Source organism: Notolepis coatsorum (assembly GCF_963971535.1).
Source record: "Notolepis coatsorum genome assembly, chromosome: 10".
Lineage (NCBI taxonomy): Eukaryota > Metazoa > Chordata > Actinopteri > Aulopiformes > Paralepididae > Notolepis > Notolepis coatsorum.
Window position 1 is genome coordinate 101796194 of NC_140174.1, and position 18475 is coordinate 101814668.

At 44.6% G+C, this 18475-nt stretch overlaps 2 protein-coding genes across 2 annotated transcripts in view; both read right to left on the reverse strand.

Moving 5' to 3' along the window:
• The window catches only part of LOC311235659 (ras-specific guanine nucleotide-releasing factor 2-like), a gene marked incomplete at its 5' end in the record, with an annotated part of 229087 nt that extends 213701 nt beyond the window's left edge, over positions 1-15386 (reverse strand). The window contains 1 exon segment of the mRNA XM_084323123.1: positions 15111-15386. Within this exon segment, the coding sequence (XP_084179249.1) occupies positions 15111-15386 (276 nt within the window).
• A 966-nt stretch (positions 15387-16352) lies between these two features.
• Positions 16353-18475, reverse strand: part of msh3 (mutS homolog 3 (E. coli)) — a 202776-nt gene continuing 200653 nt past the window's right edge. The window contains exon 24 of the mRNA XM_084323124.1: positions 16353-16864. Within this exon, the coding sequence (XP_084179250.1) occupies positions 16819-16864 (46 nt within the window). The 3' untranslated portion in view covers positions 16353-16818. The remainder of the gene's footprint in view (positions 16865-18475) is intronic.

Consider the following 18475-nt stretch of genomic DNA (forward strand, 5'->3'; position numbering starts at 1 on the left):
CCCTACCAGAGAGCAATGTATGTTGACAAACAATAATACTGTCAATGTCTCCAGGAAAGGAGGGATGAAATGTAGCGTTTATGGCAAAAATAGTTTAGAAATAAAATGACTGTCTATGGTGCAAGTTAGCTGTTAGCAAGCTAATGTTGCTAGTTAACTAAGAAACTTGCGAACATAATACTGTAGGCTAGGGCTGGGCGATTAATCGATTTTATCGATTCATTCGAATTAATGATTTAGGACGATTTTGAAAAATGTAAATTTATTTTCAAAAAAAGAATTAAAAAAAATTATAATAATTTTAAGAGTCACCTTTTATTTTTCAAAAAGTGATGTTTGGTGAAAGTTAGATGTGCACTTTATCCCAATAGGGAAATTCATTCTTGTTTGATGATCAAGAGGCACCTTTTATTTGTTTTAAGTGAAGTTTGGTGAAAAAGCAAGTTATTGCACTATTAATCCCAATAGGGACATTCATCTTTGTTTGATCAACAGTAACCTTTTATATATATATATATACAATTTTATTTATTTTTAAAGTGAAGATTGGTGAAAGTTAGGTTTGCACTTCAATCCCAATAGGGAAATTCCTCTTGGTTTGATATTTTTTGTCAAATAAAAAGTAAAACAAAGGTTATTTGAATGATTACCTTGGCGTTTCTAGTTTTCAAGAGAAAAAAATCTATTCAAATCGTAAATCGGATTGAAAAAAAGAAAATCTGAGATTTTATTTTTAGGCCATATCGCCCAGCCCTACTGTAGGCTATAGCTTTCAGATTTAGGATATTCTTCTGTCGTTTGCTAGCCGACTGAAATGACAAGGAGGCTCTGTCACGCAATACAAAGTCAATGGAGAGCGATATGTGTGTGTGTGTGTGTGTGTGTGTGTGTGTGTGTGTGTGTGTGTGTGTGTGTGTGTGTGTGTGTGTGTGTGTGTGTGTGTGTGTGTGTGTGCGTGCGTGCGTGTATTTCACCTATTCTCTGTGGCACAATTCCACAGAAGCACTTGTAGCTTGTGACAGGAGGAGCATCTATAATGAACGAGAACAGCAGTGACAATAACAACAACAAGAGCGTGCTGAGGAGTAAAGACGCTGGAAGCCCCCCAGAGCTCCTGTCACTCTGAGCCTCACTCTGAACACAAGCCGACAGTCAGGAGAGGATATGTTGAATTATGAATCCTGTATCTGTTGAGTTAGAACCCTGAGGTATGTGTGTGTGTGTGTGTGTGTGTGTGTGTGTGTGTGTGTGTGTGTGTGTGTGTGTGTGTGTGTGTGTGTGTGTGTGTGTGTGTGTGTGCGTGTGTGTGTGTGTGTGATACATTATTCTGATATATTCTTCACCCTGAGACAATGTGAGACATCCTGCTGAGTGATAAGCCTTATAAGCAGTTGAAAACAGACAAGCTGGTCAATATGGTGGCACAGTTCCACAATATGTCCTCACTTCGCTGAGTCTTCACTTCACTTCAATTCCATGGAATAATAATTTCAGCATTAAAGGGGAACTACACCTATTTTCAGAATTCATACATTCATACATGCTCTCACTATGGTATATTAGTATATTACTAAGACAACAACGATCGCACAAATCCAAAAACTAAAGTGCTAAAACTCAAGTTTGTGAGTTTTCATCAGGTATTTTAGGGTGGAGAGGTGGTAAAGTTGACACAGATGACACAGAAAATAAAGAAAAAAAAGTCTGTGGGTCCTTAACACATTCACGGCCAGGGGTCGCTGTTTACCTTCTGTATAGAACGCCAGTGCTGTAAGTCAATGGGGCGCTTTGTTCACTTGCGAGTGCTTAAAATATATCTTATATTATAGCTATGGGTCTAATACACGCGTCGATTGTCAGTGAGTTGCTTCCAGTCAACATGCACAAAACAGATTGTTTTTTCCATCTGTACATTTCCATTTTATACCGTTTTTAATATGAGTATAGTTTTGGTGATTCTTAGTAATCCCAGGAAAAGACGCGATAATAGCGTTTTAGTGGAATCCACTAAACACGTTGTCATTTTTCGCCTGATTATCTAAGCATCCTGAAATCAACGCTAGATTATCGTTATTATCCTTCCTCATGCAAGAATGAAAAGGGCCCTGGAGCGCATTGCTCGCTCCCCCACCCACCGCAGCCAACAGTAGAAAGCACAACACGGTCCACACACACAGCTTCAATCATGGGAGAAAGAAATATCAGATCAACGCAAGATTTTATATTATATACCTTGTCTCTGATGTAATGCAAAAAAAAGAATCCAATTATCTGATAGAAGTACTGGGCGCGGAGGTCCGTGCCACGTTCAACAGCATTGCATATTGAGGGGGGGGGGGGGGGGGGGGGGCAGCCTCGCAGATGTATCGTTGAAATCAGGTTACCTCGCCTGAGTATTTAAACCACGCCCGCACGGCTTGGATCGTCCCAGAGAATAAACGATACCATTCCCATTGTTTCACATGTCCGAGGAGATTTCAATGTCCCGGACAAATGAGATAAATTGTGGTCAAATAATATCTGTGTTTATACGTTATACCCGATGCTTAGTACTTAATGTAAATTAAAAAAACGGGCGTGCAAAAGGCACAGCTGAGAATCATCACGCTGATGGATGGAGACTCCGCACCTGCCGTCTAATCACCACACCACCCTACAAGAAGACCAGGATCTCCATGCATCAGCATCAGATCTTCGTTTATTGACGGCCTGCTTCACTCCCGTGCTTCCAGGGGTGCGTTGCTGATTACAAAGCTGGTTGCACAGTGTTTTAATGACGCCACGTGCATGCGAGTGTAACGGAGGTACCGCGTGTCTATCCACAGTCACGATGGACAGTGTTGTGAAGTGACTGTGGACGTTAAGCGGTACTGCAAGTAAACTCACTCCCCAGAGGCATCCCGACACATTACCAGGAGGTGAGTTCACCTCTTGGTATAGCTGTCGGCAATGTCGCCCGCGGTGCGGGAGACCGGGGTTCAACTCCCACTCAGGGCATGTCAAATGAGACCGGTTTCACGCGCTCCCGCGCACGTGCGTGCGCTCCCGCGCATGCACATAAATGTTCCCTCGCATACGCACAGACTAAAGACGATGCCTAATTGCCTCTACGAATGGAATGTAACACACACATTTCATTCACAAGTTTTGTGTGAATGTATCTGAGAACGTATTTGAACACACCTGACGACCTGCGCTATTGTTATGCAAAGTAGCCAGGGCCCAGGTGGGTACTTAGCGAGTTGGCGCATCAGTCGAGAGCAGCACATTCCTGTGTGCACGCGCGGCACATCCGTGCATGTGCGTGCGCGTGCTTCTGCTTACATAGCCGGTTGCACGGCGTGCAACCCAGTCCCATGAGCAACACACCCCTGCGTGCTTCCCACTGGCACGGTTACCCACCCGCCAGGCTCAAGACACACACACACACACACCGCACTGGTGTGCATTCATTTTTGCAATGTATTATTAAATTCCCTTTGGGGTTGAACATTCCTCTGTCTCCCATGTTGTGAATTTGAGCCTACCTGTTACCGGTCCCTAACACCGTTACATTACCTCTGCTCTGTCTGCATTGCAGCAGGGCTCTCCACTCATGGAACGGAGGATTTCTTGAGAATCTTTTTTGGTACAGACAGGATGGCTAGAGTTTTTGGGTCTATGTAGCACAAGCAAGCCACAACTTAATTAACTCATTGGATGCCAGTCACAATGATAGTCGGGTTAACTCGCCATCGCTTGAGCGCCAATCACGAGTATAGTCAGGTTTTAATCGTTATTTCTTTTATTAGCGATATCCATTCATTTTCATCCATCCAGCCTGATGTTATTGTTGGGAATGGGTCTGAGCTAGCAAAAGGGTAAATACCGCCCTACACCTTCCGGCTGGTATTGCACACCACTGGGAATGGTATAGTTCAGTGGTTCTCAAACTTTTTATACCAAGTACCACCTGAGAACGTAGCTGGCTCTCCAAGTACCACCATATGACCGACGTTAAAATACAGTCTATTCAGCTATGCACAGTTCACGCAGGAGGCAAATGTATTCCTAATACCATTATTTATTGTTAACTTTTGTCAGACACAATGTACAAAGGGGTAGCACTAGAACTAGCAAACTCTTATAATGCAAGGGGCATTGAGAACATAATAACTAACATTCTCACATAGCAAGTGAGAAAATTAAAGGGGACATGTACTATAAATGTCATTTTTCAGTCTCTAGCATTGTATTATAGTAATAGGAGTTAGTATCAATGTGTTTTAGTGTCTAAATACCATATTGGCGGATTGCTCTGATTCAGCTCAGATAATTTCCTGCTCCAGTAAATTAGTCCATCCTGATTTGAAGGCCTGAGTCACGTCATTCAGGCTCTGGGTAGAAGACAGTGATGTGATTGGCTCTGTGGTTGTAGCTAATGCCCGCCCACAATCTACCTAGACGATACACGCAGACTAGACAGCGAGTGGAAAAACCACTTCCTCATAGTGCGAGGCAGTGAAACCCGACACCTCTGCATACTCTGGAGGGAGAGAGAGAGAAAGAGATAGAGAGGGAGAGAGAGAGAGAGAGAGAGAGAGAGAGAGAGAGAGAGAGAGAGAGAGAGAGAGAGGGAGACAGAGAGAGAGAGGGAGGGAGCACTTGGGGGGGGGGGGGACCTGCTGCGCCACACGGGAGAGGGGAGGAAGGGAGGCCCCCCCCCCCCCCCCCCCACACAAGCTGCCGCAGGGAGAGAAAAAACTAAAGGAAGAGACGGCCTGTCTTTTTTTTTCTCTCTCTCTCTCTCTCTCTCTCGCACCCCCCCCTCTCTCTCTCTCTCTCTCTCTATCTCTCTCTGTCTACCAGTCACTCAAAGTGCTTATGGGCGGAGCCAGGCCATAACAGCCTGAAATCTTGAAGCTGGAAAATGATGGTTTTGAGTACTTGATTAGAAATATAAAACAATGCATTTTTTTGAAAAAAACCTTACAGACGTCTTCAATAGACTAACAGGAATTGTGTAAAGTTGCCCAAATAGTGCTAGGAATAGCAGTACATGTCCCCTTTAAGAACAACTGTATTTCAGCAAATGTACTTAATTCAACTCACACAGCAAGCAATTGTCCTTCATTCACACACACACACACACACACACACACACACACACACACACACACACACACACACACACACACACACACACACACACACACACACACACACACACACACACACACACACACACACACACACACACACACACACACACACACACACACACACACACGCATGTTGTTGTCCATTGACAACTCAAGCAAGGCCGGACTGGGGAAATAATTCAGGCTGAGAAATATAGTGTGAAATATAGCCCCAGTCAGGCCACTTTCTAAGTGGGGTCCCCCACCAGGAATTATTTTGTTACAAAGACTTAATTTCCTGCATTCTGGTGCAGGCATTTTTGAAGATTTACCCTTTAACACTTTGTATGCCACTCACGGCTTTTCTCTGGTTTACGCCCCGACCGTTGAATGCCACGTCACGAGTATTCTCGTGTTTTTTTTATTTTTATTTTTATTAGCGATCTGAAATCATATTGCATCACGCGAGCCTACCGTTGGAGACCCAGGGACCGCCGGCGCTCAGATGTGAAAAAAGCGCCCCCTATCGTCTCCCAGATGGTAAATCACCCTTTTGGAATGGACTCAATGAAAGTGAATGGGAGAACGGATTTCTGACTCCACATTTTACTTCTCACTGATGCAACCGGGGTCTACCAGAGTTCATTCTCTGGGGAGTGATTCTGGTGGCCTCTGAGCCACGGCGAATATGGGTTATACTGTACACACGATGGATCAATACATTTATCGATTTTTCGAATGGCGATCGGAAATTGGAATAAACCATTTGGATACCATCTGACCTCAGGTAAGGAATCTATGTTATCAGTGTTAGGATAATCAGACTCGTTTTCACGGATATATAAGCGTTTATGTGATATGTGATATGGCTGTTTTGACTGTAAAAGCCATGAGGAAATAAGAGCAGCGATTATCAGCGCACGGCACGAGCGTGCGTGCGCACACATATACTATCGATCATCTAGCGTTTATTTGAAACGATTCATAAATAGCCCGACAAATGACAACGTTCTGGAATATTCCAGTAAAAGGCGATTATCATAGGCATGGGTTGTTTTTTCCCGAAAACGGGTGATTTTCAAAATGCTATCAAACGGAAATGAAGCGATAAAAATACAATCTGCCTTGACAATGTTGACTGGAAAATTATTCTTTGATAAGCGACGGGCAGATTAGACACATAGCCATAATTTAAAACATAGATTAGGCGATATTAACGTTAACATTGGCCGTGGATGGTGGCATTCAAGGGGCTAAAAAGGAAAACACGGCCGGCATAGAAAGTGTTAATGCCAGTGTTTGTGATGGGCATCACAAATTATAAAAAGAAAAAGAAAACACATATTCAATACATTTTCGAATTGTAACCCTTTAAATGCCAGTTTGTGTGATGGCATCACAAATTATTGTTAAAAAAATACAAAAAGTTAAATATTTTCATATATCAAATGCAAAGTAAATTTTTCTGGGGTGATTTACAGGCTAGGCATGTGTCAATGATTAGCAACAACACAGATTTTGATGGATTTTTTATAATGTCAGATTTAACAACAACTCTTTTCAGAAAAGTGGGAGTATTCATTTTTTATCTGACATTAAAAAAATCTAAAAATAAAAATGGTTATGATCAGGGCTGAAGTTGAATAAAAGATGTATGACTGTTTAGACTGCATTACTCTCTGTGATCTCCTGGTTGGTCCCCACTTAGGTTATCTAACTATCGTGCCGCCGCAACTAAAACACTGGCCTGGCCTGCTTCTAAGTTCAGTGGCCTGACTGAAAAAATTTAATATTATAATATATATTTTTTTTCAAGTACCACCAGCAGTACCACCAAGTACCACTAGTGGACGCGTACCACAGTTTGAGAACCACTGGACTATAGTTTATTCTCTGGGACGATCCAAGCCGCGCTACGAGGGCCATTTCATGTATGCACGAGGAACGATAATAATGATGATCTCGCGTTGATTTCAGGAAGATTCGATAATCAGCCGAAAAATGACAACGTGTTTTGTGTATTCCACTAAAGGGCTATTATCGCGTCTTTCTCTGGAATTACTAGAAATCACCAAAACTATACTCATATTCAAAACGGTATAAAACGGAAATGTAACGATGAAAAACAATCCGTTTTGTACATGTTGACTGCAAGCAACTCACTGATAATCGACGGGTGTATTAGACCCATAGCCATAATTTAAGATATATTTTTAAGCACCCGCAAATCTCCCAGTCCTCCCATTGATTAAAGCGGTGGCGCTCTAGCACCCTCTTGCGCACTTAAGCGATGGCGTCCAATGAGTTAAGCGTGTCTGTCCATATCAATAGTCTATGAGCGCTACGTGTTGGCACAATTGGGAAATGCACAAACAGGAACCATTGTTTTAATCTTTTAGATAGCGCTATGGTAGCTGTACTCCAGCGCAACAAACTATGTTTTGTGGTAACGTTATTTTAGTCCATAGAATCCTTGTTTGTTTTCCTGGCTCACACACACAAGTCTTGCAAATCCAGCTGCATCACAAGGTAAACACATACACGAGAGAGCGAGAAAAAGGTACATATTGTACCGTTTTCTTGCCACAATATGTACCTTCTTCCTGTGGAAGACAGTGTGTGGGTGTTGCGGACTCCTCAATGTGTATCTCTATTTAAGGTGGAGCCCACACGGTCTACAGCCTGATCTTGCTTACCACAGGAAAAAGGTAAGCCTACATATTGTATGTCATGCTACAGCAATAAGTAATATATTCACCTAATTATGGAAATGTACAATGTGTACATAAAATGAAGTACAGTCTCAGAGCGAGACTTCTGTTTGAGCTAGATTTCTGTTTTAGTCGGACTTCAACAAATTCTCCCGGTAAAAAAATTGTAATTACCGGCTAACGGAAATCCAGCTCCAGACTTTATACCTGATGACATAACAAGCTGGAATCTTATTTTTCTGGTTTTTGGCTTTGGGAGAGAGTAGCTTTGGGAGAGAGCAACTTTGAGAGAGAGCAACTTTGGGAGAGAGTAGCTTTGAGAGAGAGCAGGTTTGGGAGAGAGTAGCTTTGGGAGAGAGCAACTTTGGGAGAGGAGTTTTGGGAGAGAGCAGCTTTGGGAGAGAGCAGCTTTGAGAGAGAGTAGCTTTAGGAGAGAGTAGCTTTGGGAGAGAGTAGCTTTGGGAGAGAGTAGCTTTGGGAGAGAGTAGCATTGGGAGAGAGTAGCATTGGGAGAGAGTAGCTTTGGGAGATAGTAGCTTTGGGAGAGAGCAGCTTTGGGAGAGAGTAGCTTTGGGAGAGAGCAGCTTTGGGAGAGAGTAGCTTTGGGAGAGAGCAGCTTTGGGAGAGAGTAGCTTTGGGAGAGAGTAGCTTTGGGAGAGAGGAGCTTTGGGAGAGAGCAGCTTTGGGAGAGAGTAGCTTTGGGAGAGAGTAGCTTTGGGAGAGAGTAGCTTTGGGAGAGAGCAGCTTTGGGAGAGAGTAGCTTTGGGAGAGAGTAGCTTTGGGAGAGCAGCTTTGGGAGAGAGCAGCTTTGGGAGAGAGGAGCTTTGGGAGAGAGCAGCTTTGGGAGAGAGTAGCTTTGGGAGAGAGTAGCTTTGGGAGAGAGTAGCTTTGGGAGAGAGTAGCTTTGGGAGAGAGCAGCTTTGGGAGAGAGTAGCTTTGGGAGAGAGTAGCTTTGGGAGAGAGCAGCTTTGGGAGAGAGTAGCTTTGGGAGAGCAGCTTTGGGAGAGAGTAGCTTTGGGAGAGAGTAGCTTTGGGAGAGAGCAGCTTTGGGAGAGAGTATCTTTGGGAGAGAGGAGCTTTGGAAGAGAGGAGCTTTGGGAGAGAGTAGCTTTGAGAGAGAGTAGCTTTGGGAGAGCAGCTTTGGGAGAGAGCAGCTTTGGGAGAGAGTAGCTTTGGGAGAGAGTAGCTTTGGGAGAGAGTAGCTTTGGAAGAGAGGAGCTTTGGGAGAGAGTAGCTTTGGGAGAGAGTAGCTTTGGGAGAGAGTAGCTTTGAGAGAGTAGCTTTGGAAGAGAGGAGCTTTGGAAGAGAGGAGCTTTGGGAGAGAGTAGCTTTGAGAGAGAGTAGCTTTGGAAGAGAGGAGCTTTGGGAGAGAGTAGCTTTGGGGGAGAGCAGCTTTGGGAGAGCAGCTTTGGGAGAGAGCAGCTTTGAGAGAGTAGCTTTGGAAGAGAGGAGCTTTGAAAGAGAGGAGCTTTGGGAGAGAGTAGCTTTGAGAGAGAGTAGCTTTGGGAGAGAGCAGCTTTGGGAGAGAGTAGCTTTGGGAGAGAGTAGCTTTGAGAGAGAGTAGCTTTGGGAGAGAGCAGCTTTGGGAGAGAGTAGCTTTGGGAGAGAGCAGCTTTGGAAGAGAGGAGCTTTGGGAGAGAGTAGCTTTGGGAGAGAGTAGCTTTGGGAGAGAGTAGCTTTGAGAGAGAGTAGCTTTGGGAGAGAGTAGCTTTGGGAGAGAGTAGCTTTGGAAGAGAGGAGCTTTGGGAGAGAGTAGCTTTGAGAGAGTGGCTTTGAGAGAGAGTAGCTTTGGGAGAGAGTAGCTTTGGGAGAGAGTAGCTTTGAGAGAGAGTAGCTTTGGGAGAGAGCAGCTTTGGGAGAGAGTAGCTTTGGGAGAGAGTAGCTTTGGAAGAGAGGAGCTTTGGGAGAGAGTAGCTTTGGGAGAGAGTAGCTTTGGGAGAGCAGCTTTGGGAGAGAGTAGCTTTGGGAGAGCAGCTTTGGGAGAGAGTAGCTTTGGGAGAGCAGCTTTGGGAGAGAGCAGCTTTGAGAGAGTAGCTTTGGGAGAGAGTAGCTTTGGGAGAGAGTAGCTTTGGGAGAGAGGAGCTTTGGGAGAGAGTAGCTTTGGGAGAGAGTAGCTTTGGGAGAGAGCAGCTTTGGGAGAGAGCAGGTTTGGGAGAGAGCAGCTTTGGGAGAGAGTAGCTTTGGGAGAGAGTAGCTTTGGGAGAGAGCAGCTTTGGGAGAGAGTAGCTTTGGGAGAGCAGCTTTGGGAGAGAGTAGCTTTGGGAGAGAGTAGCTTTGGGAGAGAGCAGCTTTGGGAGAGAGTATCTTTGGGAGAGAGGAGCTTTGGAAGAGAGGAGCTTTGGGAGAGAGTAGCTTTGAGAGAGAGTAGCTTTGGGAGAGCAGCTTTGGGAGAGAGCAGCTTTGGGAGAGAGTAGCTTTGGGAGAGAGTAGCTTTGGGAGAGAGTAGCTTTGGAAGAGAGGAGCTTTGGGAGAGAGTAGCTTTGGGAGAGAGTAGCTTTGGGAGAGAGTAGCTTTGAGAGAGTAGCTTTGGAAGAGAGGAGCTTTGGAAGAGAGGAGCTTTGGGAGAGAGTAGCTTTGAGAGAGAGTAGCTTTGGAAGAGAGGAGCTTTGGGAGAGAGTAGCTTTGGGGGAGAGCAGCTTTGGGAGAGCAGCTTTGGGAGAGAGCAGCTTTGAGAGAGTAGCTTTGGAAGAGAGGAGCTTTGAAAGAGAGGAGCTTTGGGAGAGAGTAGCTTTGAGAGAGAGTAGCTTTGGGAGAGAGCAGCTTTGGGAGAGAGTAGCTTTGGGAGAGAGTAGCTTTGAGAGAGAGTAGCTTTGGGAGAGAGCAGCTTTGGGAGAGAGTAGCTTTGGGAGAGAGCAGCTTTGGAAGAGAGGAGCTTTGGGAGAGAGTAGCTTTGGGAGAGAGTAGCTTTGGGAGAGAGTAGCTTTGAGAGAGAGTAGCTTTGGGAGAGAGTAGCTTTGGGAGAGAGTAGCTTTGGAAGAGAGGAGCTTTGGGAGAGAGTAGCTTTGAGAGAGTGGCTTTGAGAGAGAGTAGCTTTGGGAGAGAGTAGCTTTGGGAGAGAGTAGCTTTGAGAGAGAGTAGCTTTGGGAGAGAGCAGCTTTGGGAGAGAGTAGCTTTGGGAGAGAGTAGCTTTGGAAGAGAGGAGCTTTGGGAGAGAGTAGCTTTGGGAGAGAGTAGCTTTGGGAGAGCAGCTTTGGGAGAGAGTAGCTTTGGGAGAGCAGCTTTGGGAGAGAGTAGCATTGGGAGAGCAGCTTTGGGAGAGAGCAGCTTTGAGAGAGAGTAGCTTTGGGAGAGAGTAGCTTTGGGAGAGAGTAGCTTTGGGAGAGAGGAGCTTTGGGAGAGAGTAGCTTTGGGAGAGAGTAGCTTTGGGAGAGAGTAGCTTTGGGAGAGAGCAGCTTTGGGAGAGAGCAGGTTTGGGAGAGAGCAGCTTTGGGAGAGAGGAGCTTTGGGAGAGAGGAGCTTTGGGAGAGAGTAGCTTTGGGAGAGAGTAGCTTTGGGAGAGTGGAGAGTATTGATTGGACTTCCCAAGGCCAAGGAAATAACTTAATTTGGGTGTTGTTCCCCTTTACTGTGTGCAAAATGATTAATCAACCTGCGATTTGATCCATCCCTTGAAGGTTTAAGTTAAGAAGGTATGAGAACGGTACTGTTTTTATGTACTGTAATATATTATCACACGTACCACAGGACTCAAAGCATCTCACCGTTAAAAGTATGTATTTCTGTGCATTTGACCGCGATCACGGATCGCCCGCCCGCCTGCATGTTAACCAGATCTTACCCACTGCGTGTTCTAAATAATGGATTAGATATAATGGAAAAGATTCACCCCACTGCTTTGTACAAAGTCTTTCAAATGAAAGCAAGACTCAACCTCAACCCTGTTTTCAAACAGCGGTGAGGATTTATGTAAATGCTGATGTCGGCTTCAACATTCCCCTCAGCTTCATCTGACACGCATGAGGCGCCGATTGAGGCCACAGCATTTAGACGACACGCTTGGAGAAAGTGAAAGCTGTTGAGGGAGGGAGCAGATCAGAGACAAGACGCAACATGCGAGACTGCTCCTTGATGTTGACTATTAGCGGGGAAACTTCTGAGGAGCTTTTAGAACTACAGGTTTCTAATGAAAACTGGTTATGCACACCACACACACACCAGGAGTCAGCTGTTGTGTTTCCCTGCCTCCTTTTGCAATGACTTTAATGAGGAATGATATAAACAACACCCATGTGAGCCTACTGTTAGACACACACAATTATACAAACACACACAGACGCACACACACAGATTATCATGCTCCATGCAATCAAAACAGGGATGAGTAAATTGAATATGTATCAGAATGGCTAATAAAAGCTAACAGAAGACATGATGATATGGATCTTGTGGACCCCCCCCCCCCTCCTTACAGGGATCAATACTGGATGTTGGAGGGGAGGGGTAGTCTGATAATCATGCATGGAGTCTGCAGGCCATGTACACATGCACACACACACACAGAGACACCGGTTTAAAGTGTGCAGTCGCTGTGGAAACCATTCAGACCAGTGTGAATGCTCTGCAAATTGAGAAGGTTTGTGTCTATCCATTTTTTAGTGCAAAGCGGAGAGAGAGAGAGAGAGAGAGAGAGAGAGAGAGAGAGAGAGAGAGAGAGAGAGAGAGAGAGAGAGAGAGAGAGAGAGAGAGAGAGAGAGAGAGAGAGGCTGTGGTTGGTGTTGTTATGTGTGTGGGTGTAGTATGGGGGTGTGATACTGCAGGTTGCCGGCAGACTCACTGCACTGCAGAGTGGGTGGAGGGCCTTCTCTCTCTCTCTCTCTCTCTCTCTCTCTCTCTCCACTCCCCGATGCATTCACCTCATCCTTCAAACCTTTGCACAGGAAATCACTCCCAGGAGCTGATATACACTCTCACTCACTCTTTTTTTTCTCTCTCTCTCTGTCTCTCCATCTCACACACACACACAAAGAGGCAAGTGGGCCCCAGTGTCCTTGTTGTGTTGATGTGGTTAAATCGTCCCGTGTGTTTTGTACTGGTGGTCACATGGTAACGCCAGGTAACACATAAGGATAACCTGAGTCCAGAGACAAAATAATTTATTTTTAATTAAACAAGTCAGAATATGAGACAGAGAGAGACACACAGTGATGTGTATTCATTGTTTTCTGCTATTTTCTCGATTTTATTAATTGTACCTTTTCTTTTTATGTGTAACGTCATTATTATTGATGGTTTGGCAACAATGTATTTGTTACATTCATGCCAATAAAGCATATTGAATTGAGAGAGACACACACCACACAGGTGCATGTGCTCACAGTATTTCATCCATCATTCATGCCTTGCCATCACTCGTTACTCAAATACAATCTTGACAAGCTGGAGTGCCCAGAGACTAGTCATTTGATGTGGCAGTGAATCACGTCGATAATGCACCAGATTTGTCGTTGCGTCATGTGGCGGTTGAGCGTTGAGAGCAGGTCGAAAACAGTGGGCTACAATTATAATATTACCCCGTGGCACCCCCTTCTCGTAAACTGTCGAGATCCATATGTGGCTGATACATGAGGACGTGGGGAGCTAAGGAAGGGATGCATGACAGCGGAGATGTGCAAGTGTTTTCTATGCAATTGTGTTGTTATTTTAATGACTACGCCTAACGTTTTTTTATTATTCTTACCCTGAGAGAAGTGCTTACATGAGATACATTGTTGCTAATTCTCTCAGTTGCTAAGTTACATGTCCCATTCACCAACATGTAATGTGTTATCAATGCATAATGGGCATTCGGACAGTATTTTGGCTTCTGTAACATTAGACTATGCAATCATGCATTGTAGTGTTTTCACAGTAGATGTTACCATAACCAAATATACTGTATATATCAGTGATCATAACAGGCATTTTAGGGTAGTTGATGATAATCGTATTGCATTTGTGGTGAAATGGAACTCCCACATTCAACAGGTTGTAGGCTATAGAACCCCCCCCCCCCACCACCCCCACCCACCCACACACATGTTGGTTAATTTGAATAGTCATGGCGTGAGAGGAAATTGTACCAAGCGGCTTTAGAGCATTATTCTGATAGGGGAGTCTACAGATAGACAGGCTACAGTGGTTCAGGAGGTAGAGCAGTCATCTGGTTACCGGTTCGATTCCCGCTCCTCCCTGGCAGTGGCAGCGTGTTGAAGTGTCCTTGAGCAAGACAACTAACTCCTCCCGATGAGCAAGTTGGCACCTTACATGGTTGCCTCTGCTGTCGGTGTGTGAATGTGTGAGTGAATGGGTCAAATGTGAGCAACAAATTGTAAAGTGCTTTGGATAAAAGTGCTATATAAATGCACCATTTAAGCCTACCACTTACTCTCGTGGTTTGGTGCTCACCCCACCTACCCAACCACCCCTCCTACCTACCAAAACTCCTCCAATGTAGTTTCTTCGTCAAATGTATACTCTCTTTTTTAGACTATTCTTGTATCAAAAACAGTACTGTATTTGTAAATCTGGTATATCATAAATGTATAGATGTAGCAGTACTGTCTATCTGTATGTCATGTATGTTATGATGAATTGAAAATGGGGGACGAAAGTCTTTCTCTGGTCTGCATCCCCTTAACAATTGTGTGTATTGAGCTGTACTGTATTGTACCCATTCTCAGGGGCGTAGCTGGGGGGGGGTAGTTTAGGATGATTCCAAGGGCCCAGCTCTGGGGGGGGGGGGGGGGGGGGGGGGCAGATTTTTTTTTTTTTTTTTTAGTAGACATCACTCAGGTGTATTTATTGATGCTCTCATTGATACTATGTTTGTTTCTGAAGTGTGTGTGTGTGTGTGTGTGAGATATATAGAGAGAGAGGGGGGGCTTTGGTAGACTATTGCATTAGTCCATTCATTGAAGATGAACGCAATGCGACATCCTTTACTAGGCTCACCCACCAACAGTGCAGGTGCTGAACTGCTGATCCGAATGTATAGGTAAAAACCATATTATGCGTTTTCATCAATAAATAAATGGCCAAATTCTGTTTTGCTCACAAGCGCTCGCATTCACTGGGGGCCTACAGATACATTCTTTCATGGGGCCCACAATCTACAGCTACGTCCCCTGCCCATTCTGCAATCTGAAAACAATGTTCAATCAATCAATCAATCAATCAGTAAAAACGTAATTTGTGTCAAGAGGAAAGCTGTCACCAACAACTTTTCGGAGTTTTCCCCGGCCACGCCAGGCAAGACTAAAGTTGTGTCAACTTTTCTGCCCCTTAAAAAAAAGACTCTCACCTGTTTATCCAACGGCTCTTTGCCTGGAGTGGACACCTTGGGCGCGGGCACGCGCTCGCAGGTGCACCCCTCCAGCAGGTAGATCCCCGCGGGGCGCGCGCTCTGCTCGTTCTCGAAGTAGAACAGCACGTTCTGGTAAAGCGCGAAGTACCTCTCGTGCCAGCGGCTGTTCTCCGCGGTCTTCTTGCACAGGTAGCCGCGCTTGGTCCCCTCTTTACGCGCGACCACTGAGAGAAACAGCGCGTGCCCCTCGTTGTACCGGACACTCTTCTGCATTTTCCTTCTCCTTCTAACGGTTCATTAATAAAAATAAACGCACCAGTGTTGTTGTTTACGAAGAGTCCATGTTTTGTTTCGCCAGGCGCGCGATGTCAACTTTCCCTTCCAGCAGCGCGAGCCACGGAGCTGATGGGCTTGACGCCGTCGCGCGCGGAAAAGTTGCCTCTCTCTCAAGTCATCGACCCGCACTAAACATGTCCGTCTATATATATAAGTCCCACACGTCAACAGTCCATGTTTTCCAGCAACAAACTACAAACTGCAAATACGAGCGGATTCGCGCAGCGGAATTAAAAAGACATATCTCGCACACGGAGAACCCTCAAGTGGTCACAGTGGCCGAATCACATTCACAGCAGCGGAGATCTGTAATCGCCTTTGACACTCGTTAACTCTCACTCTCTCTCCCTCCTCCCCTCCCTCTCTCTCCCTCCTCCCCCCTCCCTCTCTCTCTCTCTCCTGGTGATGCTCGGTGGCTGGGCAGGACGCGCTGGAGTTGGCGGAATTGGCGCTCCGCCTTTGAGAAAATCTGAGCTAATTCTCTCCTTTACCCCATCTCTCACAGTCAGACTCACACACACACATGCACACTCTCGTTTCACTCCATGCGAGTTGGGCGACTGTGCACGTGTAGGAGAGTGAGAGATAGGGTAAAGCCAAAGGAGATAATTATAGCTCAGATGTTCTCAATGCACATGTTGATTATTTGTCAATATATTAAGGTGTTTACAACCTATGCAGCTATGCACCCACACATGGATTATTCAATAAATAGGAATAAGCTATAATAGTAAAAGCCTATACTGAACACATCGCTGGTCATTGCTTTCACACACGCTTTCTTTACAGTTTATGTGTAGATATAGGGTAGGCCTACAGCCTATACCCAAAACCGTCCAAGAAAAAAAAAGAAGATAAGTTTGCATTTTTATTGATTGATTTATGTCTTCATTTAATGCCCAAACATACACACATCCTCACAAATACAGGCTCGTTTTGAATATAAATTGGTATGAAATGTAATGTAATGGATGCTTATGTAATTATCAGGTAATGAACACAATGCAGTATTAAACATACCCTGAGATGGACTAACAATTCCTAGGTTCTGTCTTAGTCTTATCTCTCTCTCTCTGTCACACAGCGAGCGAGAGAGAGAGAGGGGGGGGGGGGGGCAGACAGTACCACGGGATACTGGGGACAGTCTTCTGTGAATTCCTGGCTTGGTGATTCGCAGAAACATGCAGCCTCGCTGGGCTACTCCATCAATAGGCTACGGACTGGTTCATAACATGGGCTTTGCTTCAGTCGTCACACCTATCTGCACGTGTGTGGGTGTATGTACTGTGTGTGTGTGTGTGCATGTGTGTTGGGGAGATGGGGGGGGGGTCAGGAGTTTGACTGCATCCAGTCCATCAGCATCTTTTGGTCACTGACATACATTCCAGAGATCAGAGAGCACTGTTTTATTCTTCCTAGAGAGAGAGAGATAGAGAGAGATAGAGAGAGAGAGAGAGAGAGGGAGGGAGGGGGGGGATTAAGAAAAGCTTTTTTTCTTTTTGCTATTCAGATTGAGCGTTTCGTAAGATGTATACATATACACACACAACAACATTAACAACACCAACACAATACAACAACAAAATATCAGCCAGTACCCACACCCTATTTACATTGCATCAAGATTTATTAAATGGGAATTCTGGTATTTTTAAACCTGGACCCTACTGTATGTTAGTCACACAGAGAAAACCTGCACGTCAAAGTATGTCTACTAAAATCGTTTTTTTTTACTGGCAAATTGTTGTCCCTATTATTCATTTAGACCACACATGATGTAAAAATAGGGTCCAGGTTTAAAAAATACAGCAATTCCTCGTTAACCCTTCCACTGCCACACTACAGAAGGTTAACCCTTTACTATCACACTACCGACGGTTACTGTAAAGGGTTAACCCGCTGTTGTGTGGCAGTGAAAGGGTTAACCTTCTGTGTATTGTCACAGTGAAAGGGTTAACCGTTTGGTAGTGCAGCAGTGAAAGGGTTAAGTAATCTACAGAATCCCAGTGGCCATCCAGGCCCTTATCAAAGTCTTTAAATAGGCTGGCTGCCCGTTCCATATTCAGCAAGTCCAGGTAATCCTTCGAGAGTCTCTAGAGAGGCAGGCTGGCTTACGCTCCTTCCAGTTCAAGTCGTTTGGTGGATAAACAACCCACGGTCCAGCGCTGGTCAACAGCAGGGGGAAAAGAGAGAGCTACCTGAACTTCAACTTCAAATTACTTTATTTTCCTTTTGGAACTTCATTTGTGCAGTGGTTAAAAAGTTTCAAGTTTCTTTATTAGTGGTCATACAGAAATACAGAATACTTTTATATGAAATGCTTTCGGTTTTGCTCCTGATAGTGTGCTAGATAAAATAGATAAGTATAAAATAATATAATATAAGTATAAAATAGAAAGTCAAGTACGTAAACAAGTGTAAACAAAACAAAATTTTTCAATATACATATATATACATATACAATGCAGAGTAGAGAAAAGGTAACCGAGTTACAATACAATACAATTCAGAAATGGGATGAGGTACAACTTAGCTTGTGGTGCCACCTTGTGGTGGTAAGGTGCAATGAGGTACGAGTTGTCGTGCAAATCTCTTTAGCAATACATATAAAGTGTGTTAAAGTGTCTAAAAAGCGGTTGAAGCGGGAGGGTATGAAAAAGAGAGAGCTACCTGAAGCAGCAGGGTATGAAAGAGAGCTACCTGAAGCAGTAGAATATGAAAAAGAGAGAGAGCTACCTGAAGCAGTAGAATATGAAAAAGAGAGAGAGCTACCTGAAGCAGTAGAATATGAAAGAGCTACCTGAAGCAGTAGAATATGAAAAAGAGAGAGAGCTACCTGAAGCAGTAGAATATGAAAAAGAGAGAGAGCTACCTGAAGCAGTAGAATATGAAAGAGCTACCTGAAGCAGTAGAATATGAAAGAGAGAGAAAGCTACCTGAAGCAGTAGGGTATGAAAAAGAGATAGATCTACCTGAAGCAGTAGAATATGAAAAAGAGAGAGAGCTACTTGAAGCAGTAGAATATG